Here is a 13,724-nt window from a genome sequence, read left to right on the forward strand (position 1 = left end):
TATAAAACTATTTCTGGTTTATTTACGACAAAATAAAAAAATGCATATCAAAGAGATATTGTGCGCGAAAAATAAAACCGTGATGTCGATCAATTACTTGCCTTGAATAAGTGCTTAAAAAAAAATATGGTCGGCGTGCATTGACAAAGAATATACCACTTTAATCATTTACAATTAATAAAACGGTAGATAAATGTAAGAAAAAAAAACTATTAGAATTATATTATACACTATACAAGATATTACTGTGGTATTCGAATAGTTTTACTTTAATCAAACTAACTACGTTTATATTGGCATACATATACATGTACATATATATATATATATATATATATATATATATATATATATATATATATATATATATATATATGTATAATGCCAATAATTATCACAAATCACTTCATGATTAGAATTCATTTTCTTTAATAACCTAAGCCAAGAATGCTTCTTAAAATAATCGAGATATAACAAGAATACTATACACAACAATGATGATATAAGTATATATAACTCTATACAATGGTAAGTACTAGTACATCAAGTAATATATAAGTACATTGCTTGATATACTATGTACATGAAACAATATATGTCTGTAGCAATAAAATAAAAGAAGTATATATGTAAGCTGCAAAGATAAACATGTATGTATCTTTAATGACCTTTTTTGCTCTTCTTACGCTTGCGTTTCTTGTCATTATCCAACATTGCCTGCTGCTGCTTGCGTTGAATACAGTGGCTACAGTACCAATCTTCGTTTGTGTCTGGAGGAATCTGAATGCCAACACAAACCCTGAAAATATCAAAAAATGTGCATATAAAAATAAAGAATAATTAATTTATGTGTTAAATTAAAACCAATGCATCAGTTAATCAAATTCTACTTATAAAACTAAAAATATGAAATAAGTATGAAAAAATGAAACATACCAATGGTACCAAGCATCACAATCATCACAACCTATCATTGGACTGCCATCATCCTGACGTCCACAAGCAGGGCAGATCCAAACTTCATCACCATTCTGATCCTATAATATTATAATAAATTGTGTAAAAAAATTGTATTTATTTACAACGCCCAATACCAAATTATGTTAAATGCAAAAAAATATAGATATACTAGTTTATTTTATTTTGACAATAACATAACTTGTAATTAAATTCTCGGTTAATTATTATTTTTTAATATGAAATTAATTATAATTATTATTTCTAATTTTTACATAAACTGTTATAAAAATCAAATTTCAATATTTATTCAGTATTAAATAATAACTAATATTCAAAACTATTATAGTAAAAGGCAGGTTCAGATTAAAAAAAAAAAACAGTAAACCTAAACTTACCACGGATTTAGTTGCTGGTGGTGGTGGCAGAGGAGGAATTTCCACAATTGCAGACTTGCGGCTGCTTCTAGATTCACGCGAGGCGCTAGAAGTACTAGCGACTGGTTGATTTGGATCCTGAACGGACGTATCAACAGAGTTGTTCAACTCTAAAAACGTAAAATTGATATGAAAAATTAATATTTTGTAGCATGGCTAAAACATCTAAAACGAAGAGAAAATTTATAACAATGTGAAATTTTAATCTATATAGATTGAATGTCTGAACGAAACTAACAATAATATAATAATAATAACTATATTTTGTGATTTTGAGATTCAAAATATTCTTACTTGGTATTTTTGGTTTCGGAGGACGAGTGTACAGCGCCGATATTTTTGCAAGTTCCGGAGAAGGCTCTCGTACCGGCCGTTCAGGAGTTGCGGCCTTTTCAACTTCAGCCCTTGGAGCAAGAGGCTTAATAGTTCTAAATAAAATTTAGCCCATAACGTTAACAAATATACTTATTATGAAATATTATTCTTTGTAGTAATATAAATAAAGCTCATACAAAAAAAAAATAGTTTCACCAACAAACCTCTCACCTTATTATTTCAGACAATCATTAGAGATAAAAAAAATTTACTTACATCTTGCGAGATCCGGTCGAATCTGGTGTCTGTGGGCGAGGCGATGATGGATCCATTGGTCCAAATTTAAGCGTCAACTTAGGAATTCCTCCGTCTGCTGTATCTCTCTAAAATTTATTGCAAAAGCTCTTTTTGAATAATTATCCTTTACGTTTCAAAATGTAATTCAGTATAAACTGTTTCCCAGCACTCACACATAAACAAAATGGAAAATCAACCGAAAATGACATAAATCTCATGGCAAATGATTTACAATTAGAGCTTTAGATACGAATACGTTTGGCAGCGCATGCATTTTTAGAAGTTGTTCTCCAGACAATTTTTCGCGTGGTACACTTCTCGGGTTTTAAAGAATACTAATTTTTGTATTTTAATTTGCTTGAAAAAGAGCTACATAAGTCTTTCCTTGTATGAAAGATAAAAAATATGTATCAGCTAAGTAGAGCAATTCTTCAAATAAAACAATTGCTTTATACTAGCATTTATTGTTAACAACACCTAATTTATCAATTGCAAAATCCACTGCCTTGTAAGGGTCGCGACGAACTGATTCAAATCAAGATGCTTATCGAATAAAATCCTTTTATATATTTTTTTGTTATTGTCAGCTACAAGTGTTATGTAAAATTTGCAGTTCAAATATTTATCATGATAACGACAGTTGAATTAATGAAAAATGATTAATTCAGAAGTGTATACTTTTGAGATCACAAAATCCAAAATATTTCTAATCAACAGTTGAATGTGAACGATCAACGCAAAACATGAGGAACAAACAAGACGTATTCATTGTTACTTTCCTTCTGACAATACATTTTTCACCGATTCAGACTGCACAATATTCATAAAAAAATGTTCAGAAAAATCCTACCGTTTAAAGACATCCGGTGAGTGTTTTAGTCGTACATGGTACCAGAGATCGTCAAATGCGTCTAATACAATGACTTATGTTACTTACTAATCATCACATCGGTGTATCACGATCGTACTTGATGCGAAAATTATGTCCAAAATCCTTCCAAAATCACTTAATCATGCATTTGTTTTTTTTTTTTTGACTTGTGAACAATCTCGAATTTTCATAAACAGAATGAATATGATGATTAACCAATACTTGAAGGACCCAATAAGGATGGAAGTGAAAATATGGATAAATGGAATTCAATGTTATTTATTTTATGATATATATATTTATTAAATATTTACAATTATATATAAATGAGTACATTGTCAAAAGTGTTATTTTAGTTGTTGATGTTCCTAGGAAAAATGTTTATTAATGCGTTACAAGACCACAAAAAACAATTATATTAATTGCATTTGAATGTATGTGGTTGAGATGACCAGAAAAAAAATTAAAATTAATAAGTAACGTATTTATATCACAGTAAGATTTTCTTTTTTTTTTAAAAAAAATAGGTCGATAGAATTAACTTAAAAGAAAATTTTAAGCCAAATTTTAAATTAAAAATAAGTTTAGTATGGCAGCAAGTCGCTTGCAATTCACGCATGAATTCACGTTGCAACAATCGATATTAAAAGTTCTGAAGCTATGGTTTCAATGTTGTTTAAAAAATGGCAACCTTTTTGACTATTTGTGATACACAAAACTATTATTCGTATTAACAATGTAAAGACAATTGTTGAGAACTAGTTGTACATAAAATTAAGTATATGAAATACTACTTGAAACATTTTTAAAATTAATTCCACAAACACAAAATGATTTCGAGTATATTTCCTGGTCAACCCAAAAGCATGAACAACCATCACCGAATAAGCCGGGTCTCCACAAGCACTACGTAAATCTTAATAATTAAGCATAAAGCTCATGAAGAAAGAAATCAGTTACTAAATTCAATCATTTACTAACTGACTTGAATGTTCGTATTCGCACGACTAATGAGTTCACAAAAAATATATCTACAATTGTGTATTTAAACTTGAAAAATATAAATTTATAATATTTATAATAATAATATTAGTAATTTTGAAAGAAACAATAATATAATTTTTGCAATAATTATATCGGAAAAATATTGCTAATGTAAAAATTATTCAATTTTTAAAAAATATGGCAATCAAGGAAATGATTTTTTATGTGATTTTAACAAATTGTATAAAAATAGCAAAGAAAATACGCAGTGCGCGTGGAGACGCGTATTTACTTAACTGATTTTTAAATCTTATTTCAAAATTATGTGTCATCATAAAAAAATAACATTATAGGAAATGATCGGTAAATTACAGGTAATTTTCAGGGATAGGAAATAGATGGATATCGCCAAAAATATCGAATACAAAAAACGTACATGAGATAAATTCTCTTGATACTACCACAGTCAGCATTCAAATAAATGAATGCACAATTTATTGTCCAAGATAGCAAAACCGATCACAAAAAAAACTTTTTTTCGAAGTATAAAACATACCTGGTAAGCATTTTTAAGTTCAGATATGTATCTGTCTATGTGTTGTGTTATTTTTTGTCCTATAGAATTTGCTTTAAAACATATTTGCTTCGCTGAATCATTGCACCACAGTAGAATTACTTTGAAATGCAAAACAACTTTAATTAATGGATACACGAAATCTATGATTGAACTGAACCTAAAAGGTCGTGCTTGGAAACCCGGCTTTATACATATAACACAATGAACGTAATATTAACTTCGTATTAACAACTAGATTACTACTAACTCAGAAGAAAAACACAAACTTATATATCACAAATACAAAAATATAAATAGAACCTATTTAATTGAAACTATCAATTAGTCAGTCAAGACTATTTTGAAACTGTTAAATATGTTAGGAATATGAAAAATCAGATGTTTGTATATGAATCTAGTTGTTGATATAGCTAACCAAAGATGATTATTAAAGACATGATTCCTGTCAGTTTTACTATAGGCTGCAAATCCAATTAGCAGTCTACAGTAACACTGTTCAGGACAACGCACACAATACACAAAAATGACATCAAATATTGTGCAAAGCATGGACAACAACTAACGAACGTGATGTCCTAAAAATATATATATTAACCCTCAATTTTTGCTAATTTTTTCAATTTAAAATGAAATATAAACAATTCATAGACCATGCAAATTTCTTAAAGATATCCTGATGTATTTTAATATTATATAATTATTAATTACCTGGATTACTCGTATTAAAAAACTTATATCCAATCATACATAAAAGAGAATAATACTATGTCAATGGAATAAAAATATAGCCTTATATAGTAAATGTTAAATATTAAAATTTAATATTAAAAACTATTCACTAATAAAATATAAAAATAAAAAAATAATGATATTTTTTCGTATACTATAATAAAAATTATGCTTTCATATGAGTTAAATTATTTTTTAATAAATTTTATTTCGCTTACGTTTACTATATCGACTTACCTCCTCTCTCTTCTTTTCTTTTTTCTCCTTCTTTTTCTCACTCTTTTCCTTATCCTTCTCTCGCTTCTTCTCCTTATCCTTATTTTTCACTTTGTCTTTCTTATCTTTCTTTTTCTTGGATCTCTCCTCTTTATCTTTTTTCTCCTTCTTATGTTCCTTATCTTTCTTTTTCTCTTCTACTGGTACTTCCTCTTTAACTGCTTCGATTACATTAGATTGGGATGACGTTAGAAACTCTTCATCTGTCGGAAGAACTAGCGGTGGAACGTTACAGACAGGCACTATCACAGGAGCTTCTTCCTTAATTGGCTGTTCAGATTCCTTTTCCTCTACCTCAGGTTCATTTTGTCCTTGATTTAAAAACATCCCCATTGGCGGCATGGGAGTAATTGATGACATGTGTGGCGGCTGGCCAAATGCCGGAAAGCCAGAATGTACAGGAAATGGAAATCTAGGAAACACCTTATTTACTGGCGACGATGTAAGTAACTGCGTGAACAGACTTGGATTTGGAATGAGACTAGGTGAATTAGCAAAAGGCGAATAAGGCACTCCTAAATAAGGATTTAGACCAGGAGGGCAAAAAGAAGATGACGATTCTTGAACCTCATCAGCATAATCTGAATCTTCAGATTCATCTTCTATTGGATTATTTTCAGTTTTGATCATTTTCTTTAATTTCTTTGTTTTAACTTTATCCTTCTTAGCTTTCTTTTTATCTTTTTCTTTCTCTAACTTAATTAGCGGTGATGATGCACTGAAATTATTTAATTCGGCATGCGATGATGATGAAGTGCCTGGACGAGGAGACTCTTCAAATGGAATTTCTGATTTAACAAACACGGGTTTTTGATCCACCTCCATGTAATTTCTTGAATCCTGAAATGTCGAAGACAAGATGGGTTGTTCAACTACATCCATTACTTTAGAACTTGCTTCAAATTTCTTTATATCGTGATTTATAACGTAATCATGAGATTTCTCTTCTTTTATGCTCTTCTTTTGTTTTTTGAACACACTCAATTTTTGTTTATCATTGCCAGATGTAGTGGCAGTTGGCAATTTCTCAACTTTATCTTCAACGGAGTTGACAGGTTCGATTGTCACTTGTGAATTGTGCATAAATGAAGTAGTTACTGGTGGAGAATAAGTTTGTGTTTGGTTCATAGCTTTTGGCAAAATCTTTTGCAAATTCTCCATTGTGAAATCAATTGGTTTTTCATCATCTTCTTCTACATCTATATACTGCTCCTGAACTGGAACATTATCAGTCTTAACAACACCGGTTTTTAAAGCTTTGTTCTTCAACACTTCTTTCATACTAACAACCTTCTTGCGCTTCTCACTTGTTGAAGGTGACATATCAATTGGTTTAATATTAGCACTCTCAGCAATTGCAATTGCATTTAACATTGCATCTTTGGTTTTCTTTTTAGTTTTATCCTTAGCTTTGAAGCTATGCTGTCCTTTCAATTTCTTCACTTTCTTGTGTTCATCTTTAACTAAAACTTGCTCAGGAGCAGCGCAATCGGCAGTAGCCGCTGAAGAATTATTTGATTCTGGTATAAGGATTGGTGGCCGCGCCTCAGGAAGCTTGCCTTCTCTAGCAGGCGAAATGAAACCGGACGTAGTCATCATGACGCTGCTGATTTCTCTTGTTGGTCTAGCACTACATTCTTCCTCCTTGATTCTTGGGCAGTAATTTGATTCTCATTGTTAAAACAAATAGACTATAAAACTATTTTTAAAAAAATCGATTTATATTTACCTGGGCCGTTTCATGGGCGTCTCAGTAGGGGGTTCATTCGGCCTCTTGAACACACCATCTTGTTGCTGGTTACCATTTGGATTTTCAGTCATAGCTACATTTTTATCGGTATCCGCATTTGACGCAGCAGTTGTTTCTTCTTCTTCTATGTATATTAGTTTAATGTATAAGTACATTATAAATGTTTAAATTTAGATATACAATTTTCACAATATTTTATGTGTGCTATCATTCTATATGCATACTGACTTCGTTAAAAGACCCTATAAAAAATTACAATGTTTCTTCCAGCGCTTGCGCTTGTTGGGAAGAGAAGAAGCCAACAAAACCAACAACATATTTAATCACATGAGTAAAAGTTTAAACATTTTTCATAATATTTGATAACAATTAAACATCGGAAAAAATTTTAAATAAAAAAAAACTTGACTAGTTTTTTAATTCATCTTCGCAAGATTCACCTGGTAATTGACGAATTAAGTGATGCAGGGACAAGTTCTTAAATTTCACCTTGTTCGTCGCTAAAGTCTCGAGTACGTCAGGGTTCAGCATATTTTGTTCTAAAAGGCACCGAATTGTAAACATTGATTTCAAACTAAATATTACAGAAGTAATATCACTAACCACAAATTACCAGGTTAACACAATTTTTATCGTTTTTAGGCAGTTAATAACAAAAACTAAATATTACATTTTATATAAAACCCAAGTTCAAAAACACACTAATTAATAATAATATATTAATAAATATATTCTATAAGTACAGAATACGAACACGACGACTTGTCTTCACTTCACTTGAAGTGAAGAATATACGAATATGACCGCATTAAATTAAAACTATCAATTTAATCATATTAATATTATTAGAAACTATTATTTTACAATATACTACTTTAACACTTAATGGACAAGTCAAATATGTTCCGTCTCACTTAGTTTCCGGGAGTTTTTCAGGAGAATTAGATGAACATAATTTAAAGCTTTGTAAATACAATAAAACTTTAATAATTATTTTTTTATAATGTATAATAATAGTTTAATAATTTATTAAAATTTTAGTATTTTTAAACATTTACCTTTATATAAACATAAAAAAGTAAATCTATAGGAACCATTCGTTAAATGTTAAAGACTTGTCTATCCTAAAAAAATGAGATTAAGCGCTGCATTTTGTACTGAAGAAAAGGCATAAAATGACAAACAAAAAACAGATTTCATTTCAGAATACTTTCTCAAAAACGTCAAGAAAATAACCAAAAATTAAACTAAAATTATATTTTACATATTATATATAACAGGCTAAGGAACAACATGGACACTCATATTATGCCTATAATTCGTTCAATATTTCATACGTAAACGTTTTATATGAATACAAATGTAACATATGCATGCAAAATCCAATATTGCATCAATAAAAAACACTTATGCATCCACATTACCAAACAAATTATATTGAAAATATCGTTGAGTTCCAAATATTGTCGCAACTTCGTTATCTCATTTCGGCTATATAATACCTTTGAGAAAACGAAGAACATAAGCCGTTATCGGTAATAACGAAAAAAAAAACGTATAGAGTTTCATATATTCAGTAAGACTGTCCAATTCATGATAATACGAACCTATTAAACAACTAAACATAATTAAGTCAACATATATCGCGTTGCATCCATTGTCAATAATGAAAACAAAAAGGACAATGATAAATTTCTTTATGCAATAAAGCCAAATGTCTAAACATGCGAAAACAATTAACAATGCTTGATAATTCAGATATCTTATTAACAATGGCATGTAACATAATATTTGAAATATAGCAAACACCTCATTGAAAGGTAAGGTTTAAACTATAAACTCGACGAATTAAAATAGAAAGCCAATGTAATTCCAAGCGTACTTTTAAATATAATTGTACTTATAAAAGAAATAATATATAACAATTAAGTTTATTTTATATATGCAAGATACAATTGCAGGACAACGAATCCATTTTATTCGGCAAATTATAATTGGAAGACATACACTTATATTATTGCTTCTATATGCAAAGGTCTAAGATATTTATGTAAAATTATTTTACCTCCTAAGAAATCAAATATGAGAATATGTGGTTATAAGTTGCCACTATTGAGTTGGTTTTCTAACATATCCATACAGTGTCCCTTTACGGCTGACAATTGTAAATTCCCCAAATTTATTAAATGTCCTTAACTGGATAGTTGCAAATAAAATAGAGAATAAAAAAATAAGTTGCCCTAATATTTACAATAACTACAACTAAGCCATTTTTACTTAAATGTTGTATTTGCATGCAAAACAATAAAATTTAAAATCCAAATCTTACCGCTGTTAACACAAAACAATTTAGATACATATATAAATATTAGTGAACCTTATACAAAAATATATTAACACAACAACTTAACTGACACATATTAAACAATATATCCAAAAACACAAAAAAGCAGAAATAATAACAAAATCAAAATAAGGTACAGGAAAATACCTATGCAACGTCTTAAAAATGTACGAAGCATAACTTAAATTTCATGGAAAAAAAATGAAATAAAACAATAAAATTTAACGCGTTTAATAATTAGTGAACTTTAGTGATGGGCGGTCAGGGAAAGACTGATGGTGAAGACGAAACTCCCTCCACATACAGGCACCACCGCGCGCGCAATATGGCTGTTATTTCTCGGATATCAATTCAATAACATTTGATATACACATATTTGTGCAGGAAATTCGTATCAAAGTTCGTCAAACACGCGCTTATTAAACATAACAGTGAATAGCTTCACCTGACAAAACATTGATAATGAAAAAATTAAATAAAACAATAGAAATGAGCAATTATAAAAGATTTATATAAACATTAATGTGTTAGTAATAGATTTTTAAACTTTAGAATTCTTTTCTCAAGAACTACCATATTGTTCCAAAATATGTGGTTTTATATTAATCTTATTCCTGTTAACTATCCCTTAAATTCAGAATAGAGCAAACAATCAGAACCTCGAGGAAAATGATTATGGATAAATCCTTCAATTAAGTTATGATTCACCTTTTAACATAATCAATCGCATGAGTGGAATTTAAAATATTTTTCATAATAATCTATAATTAGCAAACATTTTATGATGGGACCCAAAATAATTTGGAACAAAAAACATAAGGCGAGTAATTATAAAAGCTTTATACAAATATGTGTTAGTTGTAAATTTTTAGACTTACATACTTTCGATAAGAAATCATTACGCTGTTAAACATTATACTGTTTTTGAATATCGAGATATTTATATATATATTATTTCTAACTCTAAAAAATGTGCTGAAAAGCAGAATAAACAAAATTATGAGTAACAGTTTATTATTCCTTTCACTGAAAATTTTAATATATGTTGAATTGTCAGCTTAAACAGAGTCTCGAGAAGAATGATTACGAATAAATCCTTCAATTAAGTTATGATTCACCTTTTAATATAATCAATCGCATGAGTGTAATTTAAAACATTTTTCATAATAATTTATAATTAGCAAACATTTTATGATGGGACCCAAAATAATTTGGAACAAAAAACATGAAGCGAATAATTATGAAAACTTTATACATATATTAGTTGTAATGTTAGTTGTAAATTTTTAAACTTACATACTTTCGATAAGAAATCATTACCCTGTTAAACATTATACTGTTTCTGAAAATCGAGTGTGTGAAAAGCATAATAAACAAACTCATGAGTAACAGTTTATTATTCCTTTCACTGAAAATTTTAATATATATTGAATTGTCAGCTTAAACAATCAGAGTCTCGAAAAGAATGATTACGGATAAATCCATCGATTAAGTTATGATCCACGCTTCAACATAATCAAATGAGTGAAATTTGAAACATTTTTTATAATAATCTATAATTAGCAAATATTTTACGATGAGACCCAAAATAATTTGAAACAAAAAACATAAAGGGATAATGTTATAAAAACTTTACACAAATATTTTGTGTTAGTTGTAAATTTTTAAACTTTAACATACTTTCGGTAAGATATCATTACGCTGATAAACATTATACTATTTCTGAATATCGAGATAAATATTAACTCTAGCCCTGAAAACTGTGCTAAAAAGCAGAATGAACTAAGTTATGAGCAACAGTTTATTAACCCTTCGTGCTAAAAATTTCAATAAACGTAATGTCAAAGCAAACAATCAGAGCCTCAAAAAAAATGATTTCGAATGAATCCTTCAATTAGGTTATGATTCACCCTTTAACATAATCCCATCAGTGGAATTTAAAACATTTTTCATAATACTCTATTCTAAGCAAAAATTGTATATTGAAACCAAAAATAATTTGAAACAAAAAACATAAAGCGAGTAATTATAAGAACTCTATACAAATATAAATGTGTTTGTAGTAGATTTGTAAACATTCTTTCCAAAAGAAATCATTACACTGTTAAACATTATCGAGGTTAATTCTAGCCATGAGAAAATGAATCAGAAACTCGAAAAGAATGATTATGAATAAATCCTCCGACTAGGTTATTATTCACCATTTAGCGATTCAAGTTAGCATCAAGGTATTGGGATTATGGACATTTTTAATTCTAGTAAATTAGTAAAACAAATATCTATTATTCACATTTTTGAAATTATATACCACTATTACTCAAAATCCTGGTTTAACCACTATTCTAATACCACATTTATGTAAATTGTGCAATGCATTTAAAAACAAATATTAAAAACTATCATGTCAATCATATTAATATTACTAGTAACTATTACTTTACAAGTAGTATACCTTAACACTTAATGGACAAGTCAAATCTGTTCCATCTCACTTAGTTTCCGAGAGTTTTTCAGGAAAATTAAATAAACATAATTTTTTATTTGCAAATACAATAAAAGTTTAATAATTATAAATATATTTTTTTAGGCTTTAATAATAGTATTTATTAAAGCTTTTAGTATTTTTAAACATTCACCTTTATGTAAACATAAAAACGTAAATCTATAGGACCTATCCATTAAGAGTTAAGAACATAAATCATTCAACATTATTTAATGCATAATAATCAGGAAAGATTAAATGTAAAATATTGACTGCATTTCAGGAGTATTAACATGAATACACGAAAGGTATTAGACAAAGATGTCTGATATTCGACTATGACTTTACAATGATGATTGATTAAATATAGCTATAAAAAATGAATAGAAAAGCACATTAGGATTGCAAAGCATATAATCATCATCAAATAAACAAATGTAAGATGCGTAATAATTTTAAATGTGCATAACTTTTACATATAAAATGCTAAGTTCTTTGAAAAGCTCTAGTAACAGTAAAACTCAGAGTAAGAAGTACAGCCAATATTACTGATAATAATAAAACTACAAAACAAGAAAAATGTCATTATAAAATACATATTGTACCTTCTTGTTCTGGATACATAGGTGGCAAGTATTCATGAATGTGAACAGGTCTGGTCAAAACCTCCCTGCTACCAGGTTTTAAAAAATTTAGGTGACTTTCTCTAGGGATTGGATACTGTGGAACTGGCTTTATAAATGGTACCGGTTCTACATATTGGACATATTCTTCTAAATCACCAATGGATATTTTTTTATCTTTGAAAACAAGTGCTAAATCATTAAGATTTGGTTCTGTTCTTCCAACTGTAATAGAGTATATAATGGTGATATATGTTTTGTCATTTATAAGTAACAAGTAATAAACGCATACATAATTCAGCATATTCTTTCATAGAAGTCGCCGTCATTGTGAGGTGTCTGTGTAAAAGATCCATTAATAATTCTAGAGGTGTTGATTGAATACTGTGCCATCCCACAGTATCGCATATTTGCGCTACAACTGTTTGGAGAATATGTTGAGTGTAAACATTCATCATGATAACGCTTGCCGCAATTACGTTTATCGTATAACAATCAAAACAAGTTCAGCGAAATTTACTATGTTTATAAACACATGGCAGTCAAAAAATGTTTATTTACAGGCGACGATTTATTTCTACTTAATTCTAGAATGTTTATGCATAACTAAAATATATATGTCAACTAACTGCTACGATTATGACGGCGTCGCCGTCTGCGCGCGCACGGCATAGGTAACGATATACGAGATGAGAAACATGAAACAATGAAAGGTTTGGGTCATAGATAAATAAACTAAATGGTTTGGGTCGAGTCTACTTCAGAAATTATTTTTTTTATAAAAAATGCGATTTTGTGTATGCAATGCTTTTTATACAAATATTTTTAAAAATATCTGAATTAAGTAACTGATACGCAAGCCAGTTCTTCAATATATAACAATCAAACAATTTTAGTAAAAGTCCTGAAATGACTTACATATAATATTTGCAATTTTATGTACATTATTATATAATTAATAGTAATCAAATTTGTGACAAGGTACGTATTACTAATTTTAAGTTCAAATTATAAAATGCAAAAAATCCTATCTTAATATACAAGCAAAAATGATTATTATTGTTTAAAAGTTTAACTGCCAT

General features: G+C 28.9%; 1 protein-coding gene across 3 annotated transcripts; it reads right to left on the bottom strand.

The window, feature by feature from the left end:
- Nucleotides 1-602: 602 nt before the first annotated feature.
- On the bottom strand, nt 603-13,258 carry LOC113377909 (transcription initiation factor TFIID subunit 3-like). 3 transcript variants are annotated; one of them, XM_026618363.1, is made up of 9 exons: nt 12,935-13,258; nt 12,625-12,867; nt 7,173-7,317; nt 5,405-7,100; nt 1,986-2,092; nt 1,689-1,822; nt 1,356-1,504; nt 937-1,037; nt 603-799 (listed from the first exon to the last, which is right to left on the bottom strand). In XM_026618363.1, the coding sequence occupies exons 1-9, from the start codon at nt 13,098-13,100 to the stop codon at nt 661-663; spliced, it is 2,880 nt and encodes a 959-aa protein (XP_026474148.1). In that variant the 5' UTR covers nt 13,101-13,258; the 3' UTR covers nt 603-660. The 3 variants fall into 3 exon arrangements, with proteins under 3 accessions (XP_026474148.1, XP_026474149.1, XP_026474150.1); XM_026618364.1 differs by having other exon boundaries at nt 7,173-7,314; nt 12,935-13,100; XM_026618365.1 differs by having other exon boundaries at nt 5,405-7,094; nt 12,935-13,100.
- Between the last annotated feature and the right edge of the window lie 466 nt (nt 13,259-13,724).

Source organism: Ctenocephalides felis, unplaced genomic scaffold (assembly GCF_003426905.1).
Source record: "Ctenocephalides felis isolate EL2017-DRISC unplaced genomic scaffold, ASM342690v1 CF-g0.4_SCAFFOLD_01886, whole genome shotgun sequence".
Taxonomy (NCBI): Eukaryota; Metazoa; Arthropoda; class Insecta; order Siphonaptera; family Pulicidae; genus Ctenocephalides; species Ctenocephalides felis.